Source organism: Haematobia irritans, chromosome 4 (assembly GCF_050003625.1).
Source record: "Haematobia irritans isolate KBUSLIRL chromosome 4, ASM5000362v1, whole genome shotgun sequence".
Taxonomy (NCBI): domain Eukaryota; kingdom Metazoa; phylum Arthropoda; class Insecta; order Diptera; family Muscidae; genus Haematobia; species Haematobia irritans.
This window is the reverse complement of record NC_134400.1, coordinates 164,371,476-164,395,337: the sequence shown is the minus strand read 5'-3', so window position 1 is coordinate 164,395,337 and position 23,862 is coordinate 164,371,476. Positions and strand designations below refer to the sequence as shown.

The window sequence follows — 23,862 nt, the reverse complement described above, 5'->3', positions numbered from 1 at the left end:
TCGCATATCGTGTTCCAAATATTACGATCAGTGTGGCCATTTTAGAATTTTTGTAGCTAGATTTAGCACTTATTTTTGGTATTTAAGCTGAGTACTATGTTCACTTTTCAAGCTGAAAACCAGCTTGTTTTCACGGTTACTTTTTTTAATTAATTAATTTAGAAATATAAAATTATTTGCAAACAATTCCTTGGATTTTTTCTATATTTGGCAAGACTTGATCAAAATATAATCGTTTTCATAAATATATTTGTACTTTTAATTTAGTGTTTTGGTGAAAAAGCCGAACATAGTACTCACCTTTAGCCTCAAAATTGTCGTTTAGCATTTTTTTTAACTTTTCCCAATTACTAATATAGCATTTTTAGCATTATTCGAGCGCAAATTTTAAAATACGTTAGTATTTGTGAGAGTTATGTTTCTAAATTTTTATATAATAAAATTTTCTATATAAATAAAATTTTCACAAAATTTTCTATAGAAATAAAATGTTGACAAAATTTTCTATAGAAATAAAATTCTGACAAAATTGTCTATAGAAATAAAATTTTCATAATTTTCTATAGAAATAAAATTGTGACAAAATTTTCTATAGAAATAAAAATGTTGACAATATTTTCTATAGAAATAAAAATGTTGACAAAAATTTCTATAGAATGAAAATTTTGTCAAAATTTTGTATAGAAATAAAATTTTCTATAGATATAAAATTTGTATTGTTAAGCATTTCCAAGAAAATATTATTTCACTAAAACAACATTTTTCAAATTTAGCATTATTTTTCGGCATTTTAAAAATCTTTTTAGAATTTTTTTTAGCACTATTCTAACGCTGAGTTGGATGCAAAAAAAAATTTAGATCTGGTCACACTGATTACGATTTTATTTAGATTACGATTTAGCGTGGCGCCATAATTATTTTGTAATTTTGCTTATTTTCGCTAATTTTGCGTCGTCGATGTATTTCGAAATAGGCAATTGCATTAAAAAAAGCCATTCCTTGTAACTTACAGATTCATTTATTGTTTTCTTTTTCAAATAAAATTTGCTGGACTAAAATGTTTTTTCTTTAACAGCTATGACACATTTTGGAATTGAAATTTTGCGATTTTCAATTCCATACGCTTTCGCGCGATTTCCGAAACAAGCAATTATAAATCGCACCATTTTATTTTCGATACAAAATTTTGTGAAATTGGGAACAGGCCTGAATATTTTAAAACATTTATGAATATACATTAAAACAAAAAGTGAAACCTCCAAGGCACTAAAGCCAATTTTATTTTTCTTTTACGTTAATGGAAGTTATAAGGTTTTAGTTAAAATATCTCCAATATGAGAAAGTTAAATTAACTTTAATATTGTTGTAGGTTAGTTAAATGAACTAAAAAAGCGGGAAATTATGCAAAAATGAAGCATTAAAAATGACTACATTCTTAAAATTTGTAAATTTTACCACAAATACGCCCGCCCATCTTGAACTTCAAACTACGAAGATTTCTTTGACATTTTCTTGAATTTGCCTAAAAATATTTACTTATTTTTGTGTTATCGGCGTTTGTAAATACATACAATTAACCTACATTTTCTTTCCTGGTGGGTTTACCATTTTGAGTGTATAAGAACATTCTTTTGAGGTTAGGATTTTCATGCATTAGTATTTGACAGATCACGTGGGATTTCAGACATGGTGTCAAAGAGAAAGATGCTCAGTATGCTTTGACATTTCATCATGAATAGACTTACTAACGAGCAACGCTTGCAAATCATTGAATTTTATTACCAAAATCAGTGTTCGGTTCGAAATGTGTTTCGCGCTTTACGTCCGATTTATGGTCTACATAATCGACCAAGTGAGCAAACAATTAATGCGATTGTGACCAAGTTTCGCACTCAGTTTACTTTATTGGACATTAAACCAACCACACGAATGCGTACAGTGCGTACAGAAGAGAATATTGCGTCTGTTTCTGAGAGTGTTGCTGAAGACCGTGAAATGTCGCAGCAATTGGGTTTGTGTTATTCGACCACATGGAAGATTTTACGCAAAGATCTTGGTGTAAAACCGTATAAAATACAGCTCGTGCAAGAACTGAAGCCGAACGATCTGCCACAACGTCGAATTTTCAGTGAATGGGCCCTAGAAAAGTTGGCAGAAAATCCGCTTTTTTATCGACAAATTTTGTTCAGCGATGAGGCTCATTTCTGGTTGAATGGCTACGTAAATAAGCAAAATTGCCGCATTTGGAGTGAAGAGCAACCAGAAGCCGTTCAAGAACTGCCCATGCATCCCGAAAAATGCACTGTTTGGTGTGGTTTGTACGCTGGTGGAATCATTGGACCGTATTTTTTCAAAGATGCTGTTGGACGCAACGTTACGGTGAATGGCGATCGCTATCGTTCGATGCTAACAAACTTTTTGTTGCCAAAAATGGAAGAACTGAACTTGGTTGACATGTGGTTTCAACAAGATGGCGCTACATGCCACACAGCTCGCGATTCTATGGCCATTTTGAGGGAAAACTTCGGAGAACAATTCATCTCAAGAAATGGACCGGTAAGTTGGCCACCAAGATCATGCGATTTGACGCCTTTAGACTATTTTTTGTGGGGCTACGTCAAGTCTAAAGTCTACAGAAATAAGCCAGCAACTATTCCAGCTTTGGAAGACAACATTTCCGAAGAAATTCGGGCTATTCCGGCCGAAATGCTCGAAAAAGTTGCCCAAAATTGGACTTTCCGAATGGACCACCTAAGACGCAGCCGCGGTCAACATTTAAATGAAATTATCTTCAAAAAGTAAATGTCATGGACCAATCTAACGTTTCAAATAAAGAACCGATGAGATTTTGCAAATTTTATGCGTTTTTTTTTTTAAGTTATCAAGCTCTTAACAAATCACCCTTTATAACCAGGTATAACCGACAGTTATTTTTTTTTTATCAAACTACCGATTTTTTACTAGCAAGTTATTGTCACTGCAAAAAATAGCAGTAATTCGTCTGAAAAATAGCTTTTCTCGAATATATAAAATGACCGATTGAGTTTTTCAGCTAAAACCACCATACTTAAACGAGCTCAAATATCATTAGTTCTGATAAATACACTTTATATTTGGTGTTGTATAATATATTTTCTCTTTTTCTATATATATATTTTTTTTTGTTTTGTCCCCAACATTGTTTTTTTTTATTTGTAAGAATTTTTAGGTTTGAAACCACAACTCTTTTTGTTTCATTTCTTTTTTTAAATGAAGTTTACATTTAATTTTAAAATTATGAGAAATAATGGAACTAAATGAAAAGTTATAAAAATCGCTGTTTTTAATGTACAAATATTTATAAATTTTACAAATCTAATATTATAAGGCCATATTTTACAAGAATTATATTTTCAATTATTTATTATTTTTGTTTGAAAATGTTTTTCGTTTGTTTATAGGGTTTTATCAATAACAATATCAGAAATAAAAGTGTGTGTGTTTTGTGTCAACGCTACAGATATACTACTAAGGAAGAAGAAACAATTAAAATCTAAATAAAACAGACTTTTCAAAAGAAAGTCCTAGGGATGGGAAAAGAAGAGAGTTGCGTGTGAGTCTAACAACAAAAAAAAAAGAAAGGAAAATAAAAAAAATCTAAAATAAAATCCAATAATAAAAGAATAAAGAAAATATTGCCATTACAATATATAAACTTTTGTTTTTTAATATATATATTATGATTGTTGCTGTTGTTTGCTATATATAAAACAAGACTTAATTGAAACAAAAACTTTACATATACATAATGTTCTTTTTACTATTTGTTTTCGCAAATGGAAGAAATAGTGATTCTTTGTTGAAAAATAGAATATATGTGGTGTAACTATTGATGAAACTTTTTGAAGAACGGTAGGAAACAAAATAAAGTTTAAAAAAAAAATAAAACAAATTTAACAAAATCAGGCGCTGATCTTTTTTAAAGCAGGAAATAGTAGAAAAAATATATAAATATACAGTATGACAAGAAATGAAGATTGTATTATTTTTTTATGTTTAAAATATAAATAACAGTAGAATATTTTTTGCTTCTTTATACAGTGTATCCTAAAAATAATGCATCACTTAAGATATGCCTTATACAACATTTGGCTTCGACACGTTTCACGTTCTTGTTCCATAAAGAATAGCATGTCACGTAAATTAACACGCTTAATACGTGGCCTTAACGGAGCCGGTGCTGAGCCGGAGGGACCTAAGACGTTACCTGCACCAGAGCCCTAAAATATAATGCATAAAATGTTATATATAGTTTTTTTTTTTTCAATATCTACATTCAAACACATATTCTAAAAATTTTTAAATTTCAACTTACCAAACCTGACCCCGCACCATCGCCGTCTAATTTTAATTTCTTTCTTGGCCCAATAGCTTGTAAGGCGGTCATGTTGGCGTCTCTTTGTCTAAGTTCTTCCATTTCAGCACGTTGCATTTCTTTAGCCTGAAAAGTAATAAACGACATAGGGTATAGTAGTAATCACAGACAATAGATGCATGACAATATATTTTAAGTATAACATTATGTTACGGCTGGAAAGAGTTGTAATAAATTCCGAACAAGTACAAATCAGTGAATTTTGTAATAAAACTAAATTTTTCTCTTATTTACATGAGATAATCACAAAATTAATTTATCCGCTTGATTTTTAATTCAAACCATGAGAGCGATAATATCCGTCACTAACACAAATTAAAAAAAAATAGTCCAATTAAAACATTAACTTATTCTATTAATCCTGTTTATCGATATAAGTTTTGATTAAAAAATTAATTGTTAATAGAAATATTTTTGATGATGATTTTTAGCCGTGCACTTACATCTGAAACTACCGATTATATCTTGAGCCTTAAACGCTGTTTGTGAGGGAGGTCTGCGCCCTTCTAATCTACCTGCACCAGATAAAGTGCATTTGCGTTAACCATGTAAGCTATAACACGTTCCAGAGGGTACACTTTGTAATCAAGTTCGATTTTACTTGGACTCGCCATTAGTCGCGCACCTGATCGCCAATACTACACACAAAAAATTTGTTTTCTGATTCAATCACGAAATTAATTGATCCAATTATTTTTTAAATTGAAATCATGGAAATGATAGTATCAATCACAGCTTTAATTGGGCATAAAGAAGATACTTGATTAAAAGATTAATTGTTTTCATTAGCAAATTTCAATTAATTTTTCAATTGAATAAATTACAAATGTCATTGATGTTAATTGCAAAACTCAATTTAAAAAAAGTAAATATTTTAGTTTGATTTAAAAATTGATTGTTTGAAGTAAATGTTTAATTAAAAATTTAAAAAAAAAAATCTATCACAGTTTTTACTGATTTAGTTTTCCGAGTTTGATTAAAAAGTTGATTGTATTAATAAAATTTGTAATTAAAAATTCAAACATTTACAATCATTGACTTAATTTAATGTTTCTATATATCAATTAACGTGTTAATTGAAAAAATTTTAACTTCAATCAACTTTTTAACTTGAAATATTTTGGTGTTATTTTTTTTTTCTCTGTAGTAATTTCAACATAATGGTGACAATGAAGCGCACTGATTCATAAGTACCACTAAACTAATTCTAATCTACCCCTAGACCAATCTATTAAGAGAAGACAAGACTGCTTAAATAGATCCGATATATTGGACCTCTCAAGCGTTGAGAACATAAATCAATATTGTGGATGTATTAAGTATAAACGAACAAAATATGTAACTTGTTAGTTATCAAAAATCTTGAAAATAACGATAACTCTCAAAGAAGTGTTGCAAGTAAAACAGAAATATTGACTAAAAATCTGCCGAGTCTAACCGCATACAAGGAGTGTGTCAGCATCTAAAAATACTACTTACTCTCGCTTTCATTTTTGCCTGTTCGGGATCTTCGATTTTCGAACGTGATTTTGCCGCACGCAACAACATTTCACGTTCTAATTCTTCATGACGTTTTTGTTCAGCCTTATCTAATTCTTCTAAAAATTTAATTTGTCCCCGAACGTCCTTCGTTACTTCATAGCGGGGATCCAACTGAAATGAAAAACAATTTCGCTTAATGAATGTCCAAGTTGACGGTTTATTCATATAGTATTTGGATACCTTGATAACATCAATTCGATGTTCTGCTATCACTGCCAGTTTTTCAACAATATTTTTCAGTCGCTCTTGACAAGCATGAGATATTAGCACTGCTACATCTTGTGATGGTTCTTCCAGGCCTCGCTCCATTACCATGCTTCGAATACGGGCCTGTAGCGCGGGTAAATGTAGGAACACTTCGTCTTTACATGAACGTATCTGTGTGCCGATATTCTCCGTACAACCCAGAATACGTTGCGTTTCTTCAGCCAAATTAACACCACCCATGGCGGCAACGTCGTTGATGTCATCATCTCCATATGATGACATTGATATGGAAGGTTGTTGGAAAAATGAGGCAGCACTGGATGCCGCCGATGCTACATTATTTAGTTTTGATTCATCTCGTTCTTTATCCGCTAGTTCTCTTTTCTTTTTCGTCGCCGCTTTACTGGCAGAAGAGTTTGATGATTTGGCAGGGGCTTTGTTAGCTTGAATGGGTGTTGACGGTGTCGCAACAATGGTGGTAATACCGCTACTATTTTTCAGATTTTCAGTTTTAATTTCGGTCTTTATATGGTCCAATGACGATGTGTTTGTGCTTATCAACGAATGCGTTGCATTCTGTAACTGCTGTTGTTGCTGCTGCTGTTGAGCCAACACGGCTGGTGGTAATTGCACGGTGGGTAGTGAAGGTATCGGCAAGCCAGATACACTACATATTGAATTGCTAGCTACAGAGTTGATAGTGGAGAGAATCGACGCTGAAGACGATAACGTTGACCCCGTTGGGACATTATTGGAAATGGCAGCCAATGATGGTGGTTGTGATGAAATGGCAGGTGAGGACGATGATATCGCTTTGATTTGAGTTTGTCCAACTTTGACATGCGTTATACCAGGACTAGCCGTCGTAACATTTTTCGCTTTCGGCGCACGAATTTGAACAGTGGCAGGACGATTAATTTGCGTTGCTGTAGGAGCTCTTATTTGAACGATATTCTGGAAATGAAAAACACATTGGTTGCAATGAATGTAGAAACTACCAAAATAGTCAAACTAACTTACCGCATGTGAGGATTGGGTTTGTAATTGCGTTGTGGTTGTTTGTTGCATGGGCCCTCTAATTTGAGTATTTAGTAAACGCGGTCCATTTGCAGGTCCCTGTATCCGTATACCACCAGCTGGTTGTTTTGTGATAGTCGTATGACCTATAGGTCTAGCAGCTGAGGCGGGTGATATCATTCGCACTTGCGTCTGTCCAATGGTGGTGGTTTGATTTTGACTAATAGGACGGATCTGTGCTTGTATTTTCTGTGTGCGGAAAGTTTAAGAAGTCATTTATTGTTTATAGTCGTAAATAGATATAACATACCGGCAATTGTTGCTGTATTGAAATGCCGCCAACAACATGTTGAGGAGGTGGTTTAATGCCCTCTATTACCAGTTCTTTTGTAAACAGTGCCTGTCGTAACAAAGGCAAACTTTTCTGTAAGGGATAAAAATTTCGTATTAAGATAGTTCTAACCAAATTTTATGGAGGTGAAAAATTATTTAAAAAAAATTAGAAATTTGAATTTGTTTAATTGCTTGATATCTAAGACAAATTTAATAACACTACAGTTGGGAGACTACGTCCAAAATTCAATTTAATTGTCAATTCTTTATTTACGTGCTCAAGTAAATCTTGAGATGAGTCCTCTCGACATTCTCACGTCTCTACAGTATAGTTGGGCCAAATGGGACATTTTGTACTCTTAAGAAAATGCACATTGAAGAAAAATTGCCACCTTTGGGAGAACTCTTATGAGTTTCTCCAATGGACAACATTAAGATTGACAAACGCAGTCCAAAGAGGTCTTATGAAAATACAAGAACAAGCAAGAATTAACAATAATAAATGTATGCCCGATTTTCACATGTGTATCGACCTTTAAGCAAAAATAGAGTTAACAGTTGAGCGGGCCCATTTGCTTGCGTGGATCACTGCATATGTATTATTGCTTATTTATGGTAATAAGTTATCCTAACTTTGTTATTTGCATAACATAAAATGTATATATTCTTATTCATAGTGAAATTCTGCATCTATTCCGTAAGCCTTTTAAAATTAAGTCCCTCAATTTCTAAAATTGAAAACTGGAAAATTTGTGTCACTAAATTTCCAAACTTGAAAATTTGCAGAAATACTTTTTATCACAGTATGTATTGTAGTAGGCGAGCATATCCGATCCCATATATACTAAATCCCACAGATGATTTCTTGAATTGATTCAAGTGATTTTTGTGAATGCATTTTCTTTTGATAAAGATATTAATGGAATCAATTAATATTTTATTTGAATTTTTTTTTTTTCATATACAATTTGAAATTAAAAAATATTGTTGATGTATTTTTGTTTTCATTAAATTGAACTATTACAGGTGCCAGGACACAGGAACGAAATACAAAGCGAACTAATTAGCATGACTATGGAACAATATCGTTTAAATGGGAATCAATTTCTTTTCATTGTTGTCGGAACAACAATAAAAACCCGAAAAGTTTACACGTCGTAGGTACTTATAGTTTATGTGGTACAATGGTTTAAAAGTATGTGTGAGTCTTAAGTAAAATATAAACTGCTTCCTGGCCCATACCCTAATGTCTCTTTAGCAACTGCGGAAAAATATTATCGTTCATTATATTGATTTTTTTAGTTTTTACAAATATAATGTTGATTGTTGCCATAAAGTTCAATTCACGAAAAACTATATTTATCGCGTAATATCTAAATTTGTAAGAATATAACATCGAAATGTTTAGCAAAATTTAATGTAATTTTTTTTATCGCTTACCTTCAAAAAACCTATCAAACATGGCTGTGGACTGGCATTCAGCAATCTCTCTAGACGATCACAAAACTCTTCGGGTTCCACATTTGCATTTACCAATTCCTGTATAAGATTTCGTACATTTTTCTCAACTGGTTTTGGTTCTCGCGTTGACAGGTCAATTAGATTAGCCAAAAATTTTCGACATTTTTCTTTGGTATTACCCTGGGCCGTTGCACTTTGGGGCGTGGTTGTTGTTGTCGTCACAGATGTTGCACCGCCGCTAACACTATTCGTACTATTCACATTGTTCATTGTTGAGTTAGTGGTATGTTGTTGATTCTGTGTATGCTGTTGTAGGTGGGCTGATGGTGACTGATGCGCTGGTATTGTTTGTATTTGAGTTATTTGAGGTTGACTTTGTAGATGTTGGGTTTGCGTATGGAATTGTTGTTGTTGCGATTGTTGCTGATGGTGTTGTTGCATTGAAGTAACAACATTCGTCGTTGTTGGTTGTTGGTGACTTTGCAGCGACGATATATTCGCTTGCGATGTATACACATGTGTTGGCTGGGAATTGGAGTTGGCCACCGAATTCACCACAATATTATTGGCGGTTGAGGTATTTGATATCGACTAAATTGGATTTTTCGTAAAAATAAGTAAACGTAATTAATAGCGCAATCACAAAAATTGAAATATGTTTGCCTCAAACGAGTTTAGTAATGAATATGAATTCGGCTTTCTATATACTAAAGGCACTTGTAAAACAAATACAAATTGAAAATTGTACAAATTTAGAAAAGCATGGATTACTTGACGATTTTTCTTAATTTGAAAATAAATATGCAAAACTTGGAAATGAAAACGAAATATATAAAATATTCTATATTTACAAAATTATAGCAACCCAAAAGCAATACTACAGCACAACAAGTATGTAATAGTATAATTAAAATAAAACGTATAATTTAATTGAAAATGGAAAAAGCTTTAATCATTTTTTCCGCTCTAACACAGCAAAAAAATGTATTTTAATACTAAACAATATACAAATAAAACAAGCATCTAAACGAAACAGATAAAACAAAATGTAATAGCAATTTAAAAACGATTTAGAATCCATCAAGGACTTTCAATTATAAATAGAAAAAAAAATAAATAAAAGACAAGTTTATTCTTCTATTCTCAGGGCCTGTTTCAAACCGAAACTGTTTACTATGGTGAAATACATTAATATTTCACCATATGGTAAGAAAAACATTCATAGTTTGCTGGACGAAATGGGACCCAGATTTAAAATTCGATGTCTTAACAAAACACACGCACGAAGAGTCACAATGATAAAATACTTTGTACCAATAATAAGCTTTGGTATTATTTAAATATTTTTTATTTTAGCCTTTAAAATGATGATTAAGCAAAATTCAATTAATCTACTTCTCTTTTATCCATAATACCACTCTCTAACCAATAATAAATAAACTACAAAAATTAATTTCTTATAAAATATAAAACCTATGAAAATAGACATTTATTAAGTATTAGTTATTAAATATTTTATAAACATTGGCTTTTATAAATATTGATTGAAAAATCTCAAATTTCATATTATGCTCATCTCAATTTACGTCATAATTTTACAAATGGTAGCAACTAGTTTCGGTTACAAACTGGCCCTTAGAGTTTAATCGATCAATAAAATGAATAACTTTTAACCTCACATTTATATGTTCAAAAATGACGCTACAATTTTAGGAAATGTTTCAACTATTTCGATTTTATATGTCGATATTCTTAGATTTTACGAGGAAAATCCATACACACAAAGAAATTTGTTAGTAGTAAAAACAGAAGTCTGCTAAACAAAAATAGTGAAAACATTGAAAATGCCGTACACACTTTCTGTCATTGAACGTGAAAATGGCGATATCGACAAAAAAAATAGCTTTTCTCTTGATAATGGAATATAAATATATGGGATATATATTTTTATTCTACAGAAATTTTTTAGTAATTTGAAACGTTTTCAGAATTTTGGTTAATATTAAATATTAGTCCAAAACTGCTGCATTTTTTTATATCATAACTATTTAACGAACATTTCAGAATTTTATTTTTATATGATGAAAAAGTGAACAACCAGATTATGGTTTATCTACCATCAATGAGACATAAATCCATCCCAATTGTAAAATCAATTCAAACATATTTATGAAAGTTTTGTACATTCTGTAAATTTAAATTTCAAATATAACAGTGGAAAATCTAAAATATCTACCTTGAATATAGTGCAAATAGTGTGAAAATACTAACCAAAAATAATAAATCATTTTAACAGAACTAATGAAGCAATATAAAATATTTTTAACATATTTATTCAGAAATTTATTCACTTCATAAAGACCAACAATTAAAAAAACAAATTCAAGTCGTAATTTTTTTGTTCTGTCACTCATTTGACATTCAATGTTAAATAGGCATATAAAACATTTGAAATCAAATGCAATGCAAAATAAGTCCATATTGAAAAATTAACAAATGAAACCAAAATTCTAATTTTGGTTATTGTCATCTTGGAGCAATAAAAGAAATGAAGAAATACTCTATGAAAGTAATATGAAAAATCATTTCTCTCAATAACAAAAATCCTCATTAGAAACTTCATATTCAATATTTGAATGTAGACAGAAAGGTAAAAAGAACAAACTAAGGAATGTTTGAGAAGTAGATCTTGTAGAAGGACAATTACATTTTGTTTAATCTGTTTCAACGTAGCTGTTGCCTGTTGTTGATGTTGTTTTTTTACTTGTTGTTGCGGTTGCGTTTGCGATTGCTGTTGTTGCTGTTGGTGGTGGTGATGGGTGGTTGTTGTGGTAGTGGAGGTGGAGGTGGATGATCTTACAATCGTTTTACGTAGTGCTAAAGGTGGACCTGTGAATCTACTTACAGCAGCTGGAACAGTTTGCAAGCGTATTTGTGTTGGGTTTGTGGAATTAGTGCCAATTGTTTGTGTCACCGGGCCCGATGTAGCAGTCCCTACGCGCAACAATTGAAATCCATTTTCAGTTTTCAATATGAGTGCAGGCGTTTGCCCCGGGGTTGTTAGTGTACTTAATGTTATCTACGGAAAGAAATTCACAAAAAAAAAGAAAAAGAAAAAATGTAACCATTTCAAAGGTGGGAATATTCAGGACATTTTGTATATATAATATATGTAGTTAAATTGAAGAAGAGTCATTAGTTGTTTTGGAAAAAGGTGGACGGTTCGTTTTACCATTCATTCCTACTATAGTAATGGGTTAGTTGGTGTCATTAGAATAGTTTACATTATATTAAAAAATGCAAGGATTTAATTTTCTGGGTAGAAGATATAGCGACTACTTACCGCCGGACTTTGGGGACGTGTCCCCACCATATGGGGGCCTCCAATTACAACTCTTCCCATTGTATTTCCTTGGACATTCTTTGGTTGCTGTTGAGAAGTAGGAGGACGCATACCGACTACTACTCCAGCTGGTAGCATGGAATTAATTATGGGTTGACCACCCTATTATATTTGGAAAGAAGAAAAAGAAGCAAACAAACGAATATTAAAATATTTTTGAAAATAAAATTACATTACACCTTATATAACGATTGAATAACTAACTATAAATACGCTAAGTATTTAATGTGACTACAGCAACATGCATTTGATTTTTTCCAAAAATTTTGCAAAACTACCAATCGATGCCTGAAATATAAAACCTATTTATCGATGTAGAAAGGATTTAGACTTCGGGGAAGTCTAACATTGCCTATTGTTAAAGTTACACGGATAATCCTTGGAAAATCCGTTTCAGCAAACGAATTACTGCAATTTTAAAACATTTGCAATTTTGTAATAGCGGACTTGCTGATAAGAAATTTGTCTGCTTCAAGTTGGAAATAAAATTTTAACAGTTCGTGAATAACAATATAACATCAAATTTTGCATGTAATTCATCATCATCGTATGTTAAGGCTAATTACAAAAAGGGAATCGAAGTATCTGAATATAATTAAATCCCCATGCTGTCGTAAATTTTGTGAATTAGCGATTTTTTAAAGTCGAAACATAAGTAGTATTTTTGCAGCTGTAGCTTTCCCTTCTCAGTTTCAAAAACTATTGAAACAAATGACATTTTTGTTCCTATTTTTTCGAAGGCGAAAAAAATCATTGACTTGGTCTTTGACATGCTGCGTATTCTACAGATATCAAAAGTGTTCGGTGGGAAAATGTTTTCGTCGAATGAAGGGGTCGAAACGGGTATGGTTACTTAGGGCATAGTGGTCACACTAGACAAATAGTTGACACAAATGAGTGTCAAACTTTTTCCAGTGAAATTTTCTAATTACATGGATACCGTTTCTGGTAAATGCTCCTATCGTGATGTTATATATTCGGTATGAGATAGAAATGTTTGACTGCGGAGACGATTTTTTTTTATTTCTGTCAAATATTTGCCCAGTATGACCGTACCGTTAGACTATTCAGTCCATTGGTATACCTACAAGTGGTGCTGCCCGATGTTCAGCTCAATGACAATGGACCTCCTTTTTGCAGGGGCGTCCCGCGTTTCCAATTACGGTGAAACCACTTGCACCACCAGCATTACTGATAAACAATGCAATATTTATATAATGGAGCAATTATCTGGTCCCGTCAATATTCATTATGGTTAGTTTAGGTTAGGTGGCACCCCAAGGTATCAGGCTCACTTCTTTCAGTCCATTGTGATACCACAGTGGTGAACTTCTCTCTTAACACAGAGTGTTGCCCGATTCCATGTTGAGCTCAGTGACAAGGGACCTCCTTTTTATAGCCGAGTCCGAACGGTGTTCCACATTGCAGTGAAACCACTTAGAGAAGCTTTGAAACACTCAGAAATGTCACCAGCATTACTGAGGTGGGATAATCCACCGCTGAAAAACTTTTTGGTGTTCGATCGAATCAGGAATCGAATCCACGACCTTGTGTATGCAAGGCGGGCATGCTAACCATTGTACCACTGTGGCTCATTATAGGGAAGTTCGATAGTGTTATGATGCAAACAATTATAAAAAATAAAATATTTAATTTATTAAACCATTTTAATTTTTTAAACGATTTTGTTTTTGTTACAACAATCACGGGCTCGTGCATATATACGAAAAACATTTATTTATTAAATTCGAATTTATTGGCAACTCTACAAAACGTTATAGACATCGTGGTCCTTCCGAAAGGCCTTGATCTCGGCTTTGAAAATCAGGAGAGAAAAAAAAACGAGTGATACGCACAGCGTTTAATTATTTTAATGAAGTGGTGGTTTACGGCAATCTCGTTTGAAATGGAAAATACCGTTATTTAATTATTTCAAATTCATTTTGTGATTGTAAATAAAAAACTTCTATTGAATCGTTCGCGGGGAATAACTACCAAATATTGTACTGGATTTCTCCGTTACAAAATGAAATATGTGATGCAATTATTAAAAAAAAGCCATTACATAATACATGCTTAAAACTATGGTCTTAAAAAATAACAAATATTTGCGATAAACTTAAAAACTAATGCGCAAAGAAGTATAAAGCAAGCAGCAAGTCCAGCAGTGTTCTTCAATACATCTAAGACAACCCATAATTACTATGGCCATTTCATTTTTTTTTTTTCATATATAAAAAGAAAATTGTGAAAATTATAACTACGCAAGAAATTACAAAAATAAAAACTAAATAAAAATAATTCAAAGGCAGAAAGGGAATGAAATCCACAACCAAGGCATAATAAACAGAGATATACTGTTTAGAAAACAGTATTTTAACTAGTAGAACTAGTTTTCCAATAACTGGTATATGATTATTCTTGAGAAATTTTGAATACCCAGAATGAAGTGTTTACTTTTAGAAGAACTACATAGAAACTATTTCCAAAGCTTCATTTATAGTAAAAATTCACTTTTTTATTTCTTTCTCTCTCTCTCTAATTCAAGCAGAGCAAATACAGCGTTAGTTATGGCATTTTCATATTCACATTTTTTTCTTATTGAATGAACTGTTTAAAAGAAATTTACCGTATGTTTGAATAATTTCATAAAATTATATTTTCTAACTTGACATATTCTGACTGGTGACTATTTCTGTCCGTAGCTATAATGGACAAGCATTTTATATTTCTTTTGTTTTCGTAGTTCTCTGTATCGCAAAGGCGAACTGTTCCTGTCGAATCTAGGGGCAGATTAGGAAATTCGTATTTTTGTGAAAACGGGGAATTATACAGAAAAATTGAATAAGGGCAATATTCGCACTAAATCAAGGGTTATATGGATGCTGTGTATGAATACGCCATGGTGACTTTTCTCCTTCAATTACTACCATCAAAAATTGTTTAACGCCAAGTTAAAATTGGTCGCTCGTTGGTTGTCAATGAGCCAAGACCAGTTGTCCCCTATAGTACAGTTTCTTTGTGATTGAGCTAAACATAGAATCGAGCAGCACTCACTGGTAAGAGAGGATTTCCCCACCTGTGGTATCATAATGAAATATATAATATAACAGTCTACCAGTATTAAAATACCTTTAAAGCGAGTAGAGGGATTTTGTTAATTCCATGAAAAAGTTTATAGAATATTACGGAAAAGCTGCATAGCTTATAGAAATTATCCTTGCGAATTTAAAGATTACGGAAAGCTGATATGAATTTGTTTTTTTTTCTCAATAATTCAAATACTCGATATTCTATAAATATATTTATTTTTTATTTATTTTAAATTATCAAAAGTGCAGTAATATTGAATCAAAAAAGGCCTATAAAGTATTTTACCCTTAATTCTAAAAAAAAGTATATTTGGCACTTCTATAAAAAATATCAATCACAAGATTACATCCTTCCATATAGTCAAAAAATTTCAAGTTAAATACAAATGTGAGGTTCCAACACTGTATAACGGTCTACAAAAGGGATACAAAGCATCGAAATTTATTGAGAAAGAGTAAATTATTTACGCAAAGAAAAACTAAAAAGAGGAAATGTTTATGTTGAAATGTACTCAACAAATGTTTGGCATTCTTTTCTACTTTCGTGTTTGTTTTTCTGGGCTCTTTTAAAGTTTTGCAAAATTAGCCCATACCTGTTGTATGGTTTTGGTCATAGTTACTATTCCGGGTGCACTTGAGACAAGACCCGCCGGTAATGAGACGGCATGATTGGATTTAATAACTAAGGTTTGCGTTTGGGTGGCACCTACTGATTGCTGCTGCGCCTGTGAGCCACCAGCACCACCAATTGGATTGCCCTGTTGCTGACCTGCTGTTTGTAAGACCTGATGATGTTGAACTTGTACCTGTTGTGGTAGAGAATGATGCTGCTGATGTTGTCCGGCGGCACTGGATGTTATAGTTTTAATTGTCGTCGTATTGGGCAATTGTGATGTTGATATTATTGAACCGCCGTGAGCACCACCAATATTGATTGTGCCATTGGGCAACTGTTGACTCGTAAACGTTATACGGTTACCGGTAGCCGCCTGGGTTGGTTGGCTTGAATTCATTGCGCGTCAAACCAAAATCTTGAATTCAATTTGAAGAATGCCTCTTAAGAAGATGAACACTTCTCTGAGATCGTTGTTATTGCTGGACAAATGTTGTTGTTGTTTCTATGCTGCAGGATCCGTAAGTTTTAGTTTAAATAGCAAACTTTTTGCTTATTCAGCAAATAATTGGTATTAATGACAATTTATTAAAATGGATCGTCTTCTCATGGTTGCTTGGTATATTTTTCACTCCCTCTCACAAAAAAAAAACACACACACACACGCACTTCCGCACTCTTGAGCTGTTTGGTGGATAGACGTCCCGATGTGAATCTGATATTGCAGTCAACTGATTTATAGAAGGTTGATTTATTTATATTGCAGTGGTTGATTTTGTGGTTCTGCCATCAAATCTATCTGCTTTTCCAGAAGTCTAATTTATTTTTATGTGTTCTAACTATCTTGCTATCGACGGCGTAAGCTGAAAATAAAACAAGAATAAATTTAGAATACATTAGTAATGAAAGCATAAAAAAATAAATATATATATACGTTAATATTATATAATTGATTAATAGAAAACTTCAATTATGTAAGTCTTATTTTTTGAGGTGTAACCTCAATCCCCTTCGGATTAATCCAAAATACTATATGTTACGTCTAGTATCCAATCCATTGAAATACCCTTAATTTGCATTCTCAAAATTTACTATCTTCTTGCATTCAAGTGTGGTAGAAAAAAAAAACGGTCCCAACTCCCACATTCTCGCCCCTGTGTACGATATCTCCACATACCAACCCGTATGTGGGGATATCGTACTCACAATAATCAGGACCATGACACGGTAGGTGGAGGATTTTAATCAGCTACAAAGACGAACTCATCACCCGGACATGTTACATTACAAAACTAAATACATACTAGCATAAGCAACAATTTTTATTTTTTCTGGCAATTCCTAGAATGTCCGAAAGGGACATTTATCCTAGATAGTAATTCCGGCATATTGTCGTATGGTATCTTTAAATGTATTCAGTCCTATCGGGCTCTTGTTCGTGGTGAGTTTTTTGACACATTCCCTTACAGTACTATGATCCGGTATAGGATCAAATAGTCTTCATTTGTAATCTATTCCTATTTAAAAAGTAACTTTTCTTATCTAGAATGCGTTCCAGCGTTGCTAAAGATAGACCCTAGTTTAGGTTTTTGCTTTCTCCGTCCAAAGAATTATAATAAATTTTTGAAATATATTTGTAATCGACAAAACATTTCGCAATTTTTCCAGGTCTAAAAAATCTATAGGCCGGAACAAAGATCGCGGTTGCCACAGTTGGTAGAATTCTACCAAAACTGGTAGATTTTTTACTGCTAGGTAGATTTGTAGAATTCTTGATGTTTTGGTAGATTTTGCAAAATATATTCTACAACTAAGAGTTACTGCACAAATTTTCTATTAAAACAAAATTTTCAATAGAAATAAAGTTTTGACAAATTTTTCTATAGAAATATAGTTTTGACAAAATTGTCTGTAGAAATAAAGTCATATATCCCTATTTATAGTAGGATCGCATGTTAGATATGTGGAATTATATTTAATTATGTCTTATTATATCTGGATAAATCTGTTTAGATCTAAAGTGACCAATTTTGTGATCTAATCATATATAATTAGATAATCCAATTTTTATACGGAAACCTGTCGATTAGCTCAATGACAAGAGACCGTCTTTTTATTGCCGAGTTCGAACGGAGCAATATGCAATGCTACCATCCAACATACATGCATATATACACAAGTTACAGCTTTGTTAATGAATATATACCGTTAAATTGTTTTTGCTGCTGCTGCCGCGACGTTAGTTAAAGTTGTCAATGTCAAAAAATGTTTGTTGTTTCTCCTTTCGGCCAGATGCTGGCTTTAGATGTGTTGTTGCTTTTGCCTATTTTATCCATATAAGCAAGAACGCTGCTTACATCGTAATCGTTGTTTACTTTATCTACTTCAATTGTTACATGGATGACTGTTGCTCATGGCAATTTGTTGGCCCAATTTTACAACAGATCAAACTATATGCTGCTATCTACCACCGCCAAAAATCATTTTCGCCTGTAGTGTCAGATGTTGAAGTTATTCCATGAACAAATTGGTCCAATCTTTAAATATTAATTGATTTGCATCTAGCGAGGGGGTGGGTGTGTGAGAGAAGTGTTTACTTCCAATTGGTTTTTTATCTACAATCCCACCAAAAGTAAACTCGTCATGTTGCAATTGTTTTTCTCGTGCAGAGGCGGCTCTTATTACATAGCGTCTACTTTGGCGAGCGTAGGTCCGCCGTGAATAATGGGCTGTTCTTCGTCAGCTTAATGTACGGTACGTGTAGTTTCCTCTCGTTTGGTTGTGACTTACAACAACACCTTGACATATAACACTGGTAATTTCATCATTTAATTTGGGTATGTACTTTAAAAACGCACCAACATTTTTCTTGCATTTATATCGGAAGCAAAATTACGTTTTTTCGAGAGTAACTGCTGTTTTTTAAGAATTTTTTGGTTTTGGAATTGACAATGGAGGATATTGAATGAACTCGACAACGTCACTATCATCACAAGCAAAAGCAGAAGCAGCACTGGAAGAATTTCTAGCTCGGTGCTTTATTTTGATTTTGATGTAGAAAAAATTTGGCAGCGACGCCGCCATTTTCCATTTAAATTGTAAAAGATTAAAGAAAAGATTAAAAAATACAACACTGGCGACAATGGAAATATGAGCATAGTGGCCAGACACTAGAATAAAATAATGATGCGTTTGCAGCGGTTTTTCTGCAGGAAATTAGTATATATTGATTTTTGAAAGCATATTTTGCGTAAAATTTTAACACAACTGTTGTTGTACGCCTGGTAAATCTGCAAACACAAAGTGCAAACCAGAACAGGGTCGCCGAAAGAGACTTTTGTAAATTTTACATTTAAAGGTGAGTACTAAGTTCGAGATTAGCCGCTAAAATCGCTAAAGTGAAAACTAAATCAGTAAGAAAAAGGCATAAAATTATACATATTTGTTGCAAATTTTTTTTATAACTTGATGGGGAAAAGCCCAAAGCAAATTTTCACAAAGTTTGTATTCCTTAAAATGGATTATTAAAGAAAAGTAATGATGAAAAAATTACGATTTTAGCGGCTAAACTCGAACTTAATACCCACCTTAAAGGTGAGTATTAAGTTCAAATTTAGCCGCGAAATCGTAATTTTCACTAATAATCTATTATAATGAATATAAACTATGCGAAAAGTTGTTTGGTTATTCCCCATCAAGTTTTGGGAAAATAAGCATCAAAGAGGTATAAATTCGTACTGTTTTTACTGATTTATTTTTGATTTTAGCGGCTAAACTCGAACTTAAGACTGGCCTTAACTAAAGAATATATTTCGAAATATGTTGTTGGTATGTAAAGCTAATTACATACCATTGTTTGACATGTCGACATATGATTTGATTTTGGTAGATTCAAGCACGCGTGAATTATTTTGAAAACTAATAATTTGGAAATATACTAATAGTAAACAAAGGCTTTGAAGAACATAGGGATGTGGAAATAACTTAATTTTGTTTTTCCTTGGCGGTCGCGGTATTTATTTGAACAGACGTTGCATATATTTGAATTAGGAATAGAGTAAATGGGAATTTCTAGTTTCAATGGAAACTGTTAAACTAAAACATCTCTAACTCGGTGTGAACGGTGAAATATTTTGGAAAAACGAGTGGGGAAAACCAGTCAGTGGGAACATGGCATAGAACAAAAAAATCGTACAACACATATGGTATAATTAATAACCTATACAAAAATAACAACAAAACTATAAAAGCTGTTGAGAACAAAGAAAATAACAAGAAAATAACTTCGGTCTTGAGAAACAATACATTGCGAGTGAAAAATGTTAATATGTGCTAATTTTTGAGATTTTCAACATTTACCCTCTTCTAACAAAGACAAGTTACGGAAGTTTTTCTTGTATTAAAATTTTTTGGTCAGTTTGACCAAAATTAGGCAATATTGTCGCTATACCTAATATCCTCATTTTTATATAGTTGTTAGTACCTAACATTTTTTATCATTGTTTATATTCATAATTTACTTTGTTATAAACCTTATAAACAAATGGTGCAGTAAAAATGTTGTAAAAAACTGTAAAAAAAATTAGGTTTCCCATAACGGAAACAAGTGTCGGAAAATAATTTTATGGAACTGACAATTTTACAAAATTGATACTTTCGATAGAATATATTTTGCTTTAATATTATGTAATATGGCGTTCTCACCAAGCATGTTTTGTGGTTTGAAATGTTTTCCCTTTTTAAACATTCCCAAACGAGCCGTTTTCCCCATAATTAAGTTCAAAACACATGTTATCCTCCAAAACACGTCAATTTTATATTGTAAACGCCCCTAATTTGGAATATGCTCTGACTGACAATACTCTTTTCAAAATAAATGTCAATTAACATATATTTCACAGAAGAAAAAAAAAACGTATAAACAAACCCAACAAACACAAGGATGAGCATTTTTCATAGGTAACGCCATATCAATTTGATAGTGAATCCCATCTTCAACATTAATTCAAACGGCCTTGCAAATTGATTGCGTTCCACAAAATTTCCAATAGGTTTGAAGCATTAAAATGAAATTTAGTTTGAAAAGTTGTTGCTAATATGTTGAGAAATTGTTGCTAACGGGTTGAATTCTACTGTTGAGGGTAATGTCTGTTTTTTGTTGAGAACGCGATTTTCTCAACAATTTCTCAAATTGAATTCTAATCTAATTATTTGAAAAAAAAAATGTTTGAAAGCGTATTGAATATAAGCATTTCTTCAATGTTTGTGTTTATTGGGAAGGCTTTGAAGAACATAGGGATGTGAAAATAACTTTAAAAAATGTTTTGCTTTTATGATCGCGGTATTTATTTGGACAAACGGTCCGTATATTTGATTTTAGTGTAAATGTTGAAGTCCGATAGTATCTGAATTTGTTTTCTTTATAAGAAAACTAAATTCTTGCGATTTGAGATACCGAATATCGGATTTTTCTAGTCTCCTTAATATGTGGGAGACAGTTTTATGGAAATTCCCATGAATCAAATAATAAATATTTATGAAGAAATAGTGATTTATTTATATTCTTCATTTTCTTATAAGCACTAAATCATAGCTGGAAAATATTCATTGATTCATTTATTTATCCACAAAGTAACACAAAATTAAAAAGTTATTGTGAAAATCAACTAGTTTTCGGCGGGGCCGAACAGTAACCACCTTTAACCAGAAACCTCGCAATGGGCAATACTCAAAATATATATCTCGTCATTGAAATATTTCATAATCTGGCATCGCGGTAGAAACTTCGCACAGCAAATTATTCCAATCATTCCATTTGAGAAAAAGAGAGAGCTAGAGTACGAAAGCGACACCTGGATAATTACACAAAACAAGCATTGACATTGCAACCAACAACACACTTTAAAAGCGAGTGAAGAAAATTAGGTACAGAAACGGGCAAAAACGAAAATGTCGATGTGGAAGAGAACATGAAAAAATGAGACCTACTACTACCGACTGGTTGAACGGCAGACGAGATAATAGAGGAGTCTTAGCATACATTGCTGATGATTCGTCGGGTTGAAACGGAACAAATGCAATTGAGTTTGCGGACGAGCGAGAAAGCCGAAAAAACATGATGGAAAAAACGACTATCCGACGGCAAATCGAATACGAGCAATGGGGCCAACAGCCGCCGTACTTATTTTGCTTTCTTCTTCCATTCCATGTCCATTTTACCATCAAACCCCTGCATACTTGCATATATACATGCAATTCCTTCGTAATTAGTTAAGACAAATAAATTTTACACTCTCCAATGATGTTCAATTCACCTTTATTTCCGTATTCCAAAGAATCGATCCGAAATATGCTATGTGGTTCTGCACTGGGATTCAATTTTGTTTTTCTAATTTTTTATTTCACACACAAAAATATGTATTTCCATTCCTCGATAATTCCGGAGCGGACCTATTTTGCTTTTTAATCAAAATTTCACTTTACACCTTACACATACAATTAGTGTGGCCCTGTATTTTTTTTTTTCTTCCAACGCAAGAAATGCTTCTCATTCGGATTTTTCACTTATTTCGCACACCGTCGTTTGGAGTGTAATTTTTCAATCTATATTTTCACTCTATTCAACATGATTATTCATTGAAATTTTATTGGATTTTTATTACGAATTTATTTGCGATAATTTTCCAAATAAATTTTGTTTAGATTTTCGTAAATTTGCCGTGATTTTGGAAAATTTCATGAAATTTGTTTACGACTTCTCCTGCGACCCGCACTTTTTTCTAGTGAATGAGATATCGATTTAAGCCCACCATGTTATCGATTACGAAATAACTGTTTATCGATAATTATGCAGCCGATATTGAAAAAGATGGCCATCGCCCCAAAATCGATTTGGCACATTGTGCAATTTCGGCGGCTACATAGGCCTATTCGATACTTTTTACTATGATATATCAATGTACTATGGTGAGAAAAATTAATACCGCGACAGCGATGAAAAAAAAAATTCACATCCCTATGTTCTTCAAAGCAGTTGTTTATTCGTTTTTTTTCTATAAAATTTATTTCAGTTATTTGACATATATTTTGAAAAGATTATGTTTACTCGGAGCATATTCTAAAATTGACGAGCTTTTGAGGAAACTTGTGTTGAATTTAATTTTTTATATGGGAAAAACGACTCGTTTTGAAAGGCTTTGGAAAAATATTCAGCACTGATATTTTTGTTGTATTCAAATAATATATAAGAAGCTACGATGTTTCACAAAATATCAGAATACCTGCCAGCATTTCAAAGTTCCATTTCATCCTCATCGCTACCACAGACTCGTGACACTGCAACAATCGCCCACTGTGGTGGGGGAAGCGTATGAAATGTACATGAAAGTATTTTGCCATCACTATTGTTACAAGAGTCATTTTATATATTATGAAACACCAAGCGCAACTAGCTTCTTACAATTTATTTTAATAAAATCGATAATGAAGTGCTGAAAACATAGTTATTTCACTTAAAATTTTAAAAGGTATACAGTCGACTCCGCTTTAGCGCAATGCGCTTTACTGAAAAACCTCGGATAACTGAAATCGATCGCATTCCCCAGTTGTTTTTTCTGTCCATTTCATTTAAATTACTCCGCTTTAGTGAAACTCCGCTTAAAGGCCGGTACTATGTTCATTCTTGCGAAAAATTTTTATGGAAACCATTATTTCGCACATAGAAAGCGTCGTTTTTTTAGGTAGCTTGGAGCGCTATTTTACAGGGAGCGATATTGGATTA

At 32.6% G+C, this 23,862-nt stretch overlaps 1 protein-coding gene across 5 annotated transcripts; it reads right to left on the bottom strand.

Annotated features, from left to right (window-relative positions):
* Positions 1–3,993: 3,993 nt before the first annotated feature.
* Positions 3,994–22,866, bottom strand: Taf4 (TBP-associated factor 4). Of its 5 annotated transcripts, none has more exons than XM_075308700.1 (11): positions 22,397–22,866; positions 16,063–16,945; positions 12,318–12,479; positions 11,682–12,053; positions 8,954–9,565; positions 7,491–7,604; positions 7,184–7,429; positions 6,137–7,117; positions 5,894–6,067; positions 4,355–4,480; positions 3,994–4,259 (listed from the first exon to the last, which is right to left on the bottom strand). In XM_075308700.1, the coding sequence occupies exons 2-11, from the start codon at positions 16,480–16,482 to the stop codon at positions 4,101–4,103; spliced, it is 3,366 nt and encodes a 1,121-aa protein (XP_075164815.1). In that variant the 5' UTR covers positions 16,483–16,945; positions 22,397–22,866; the 3' UTR covers positions 3,994–4,100. The 5 variants fall into 5 exon arrangements, with proteins under 5 accessions (XP_075164815.1, XP_075164817.1, XP_075164818.1 ...); XM_075308702.1 differs by having other exon boundaries at positions 16,180–16,945; XM_075308703.1 differs by having other exon boundaries at positions 11,880–12,053; positions 22,397–22,865.
* Positions 22,867–23,862: the final 996 nt, after the last annotated feature.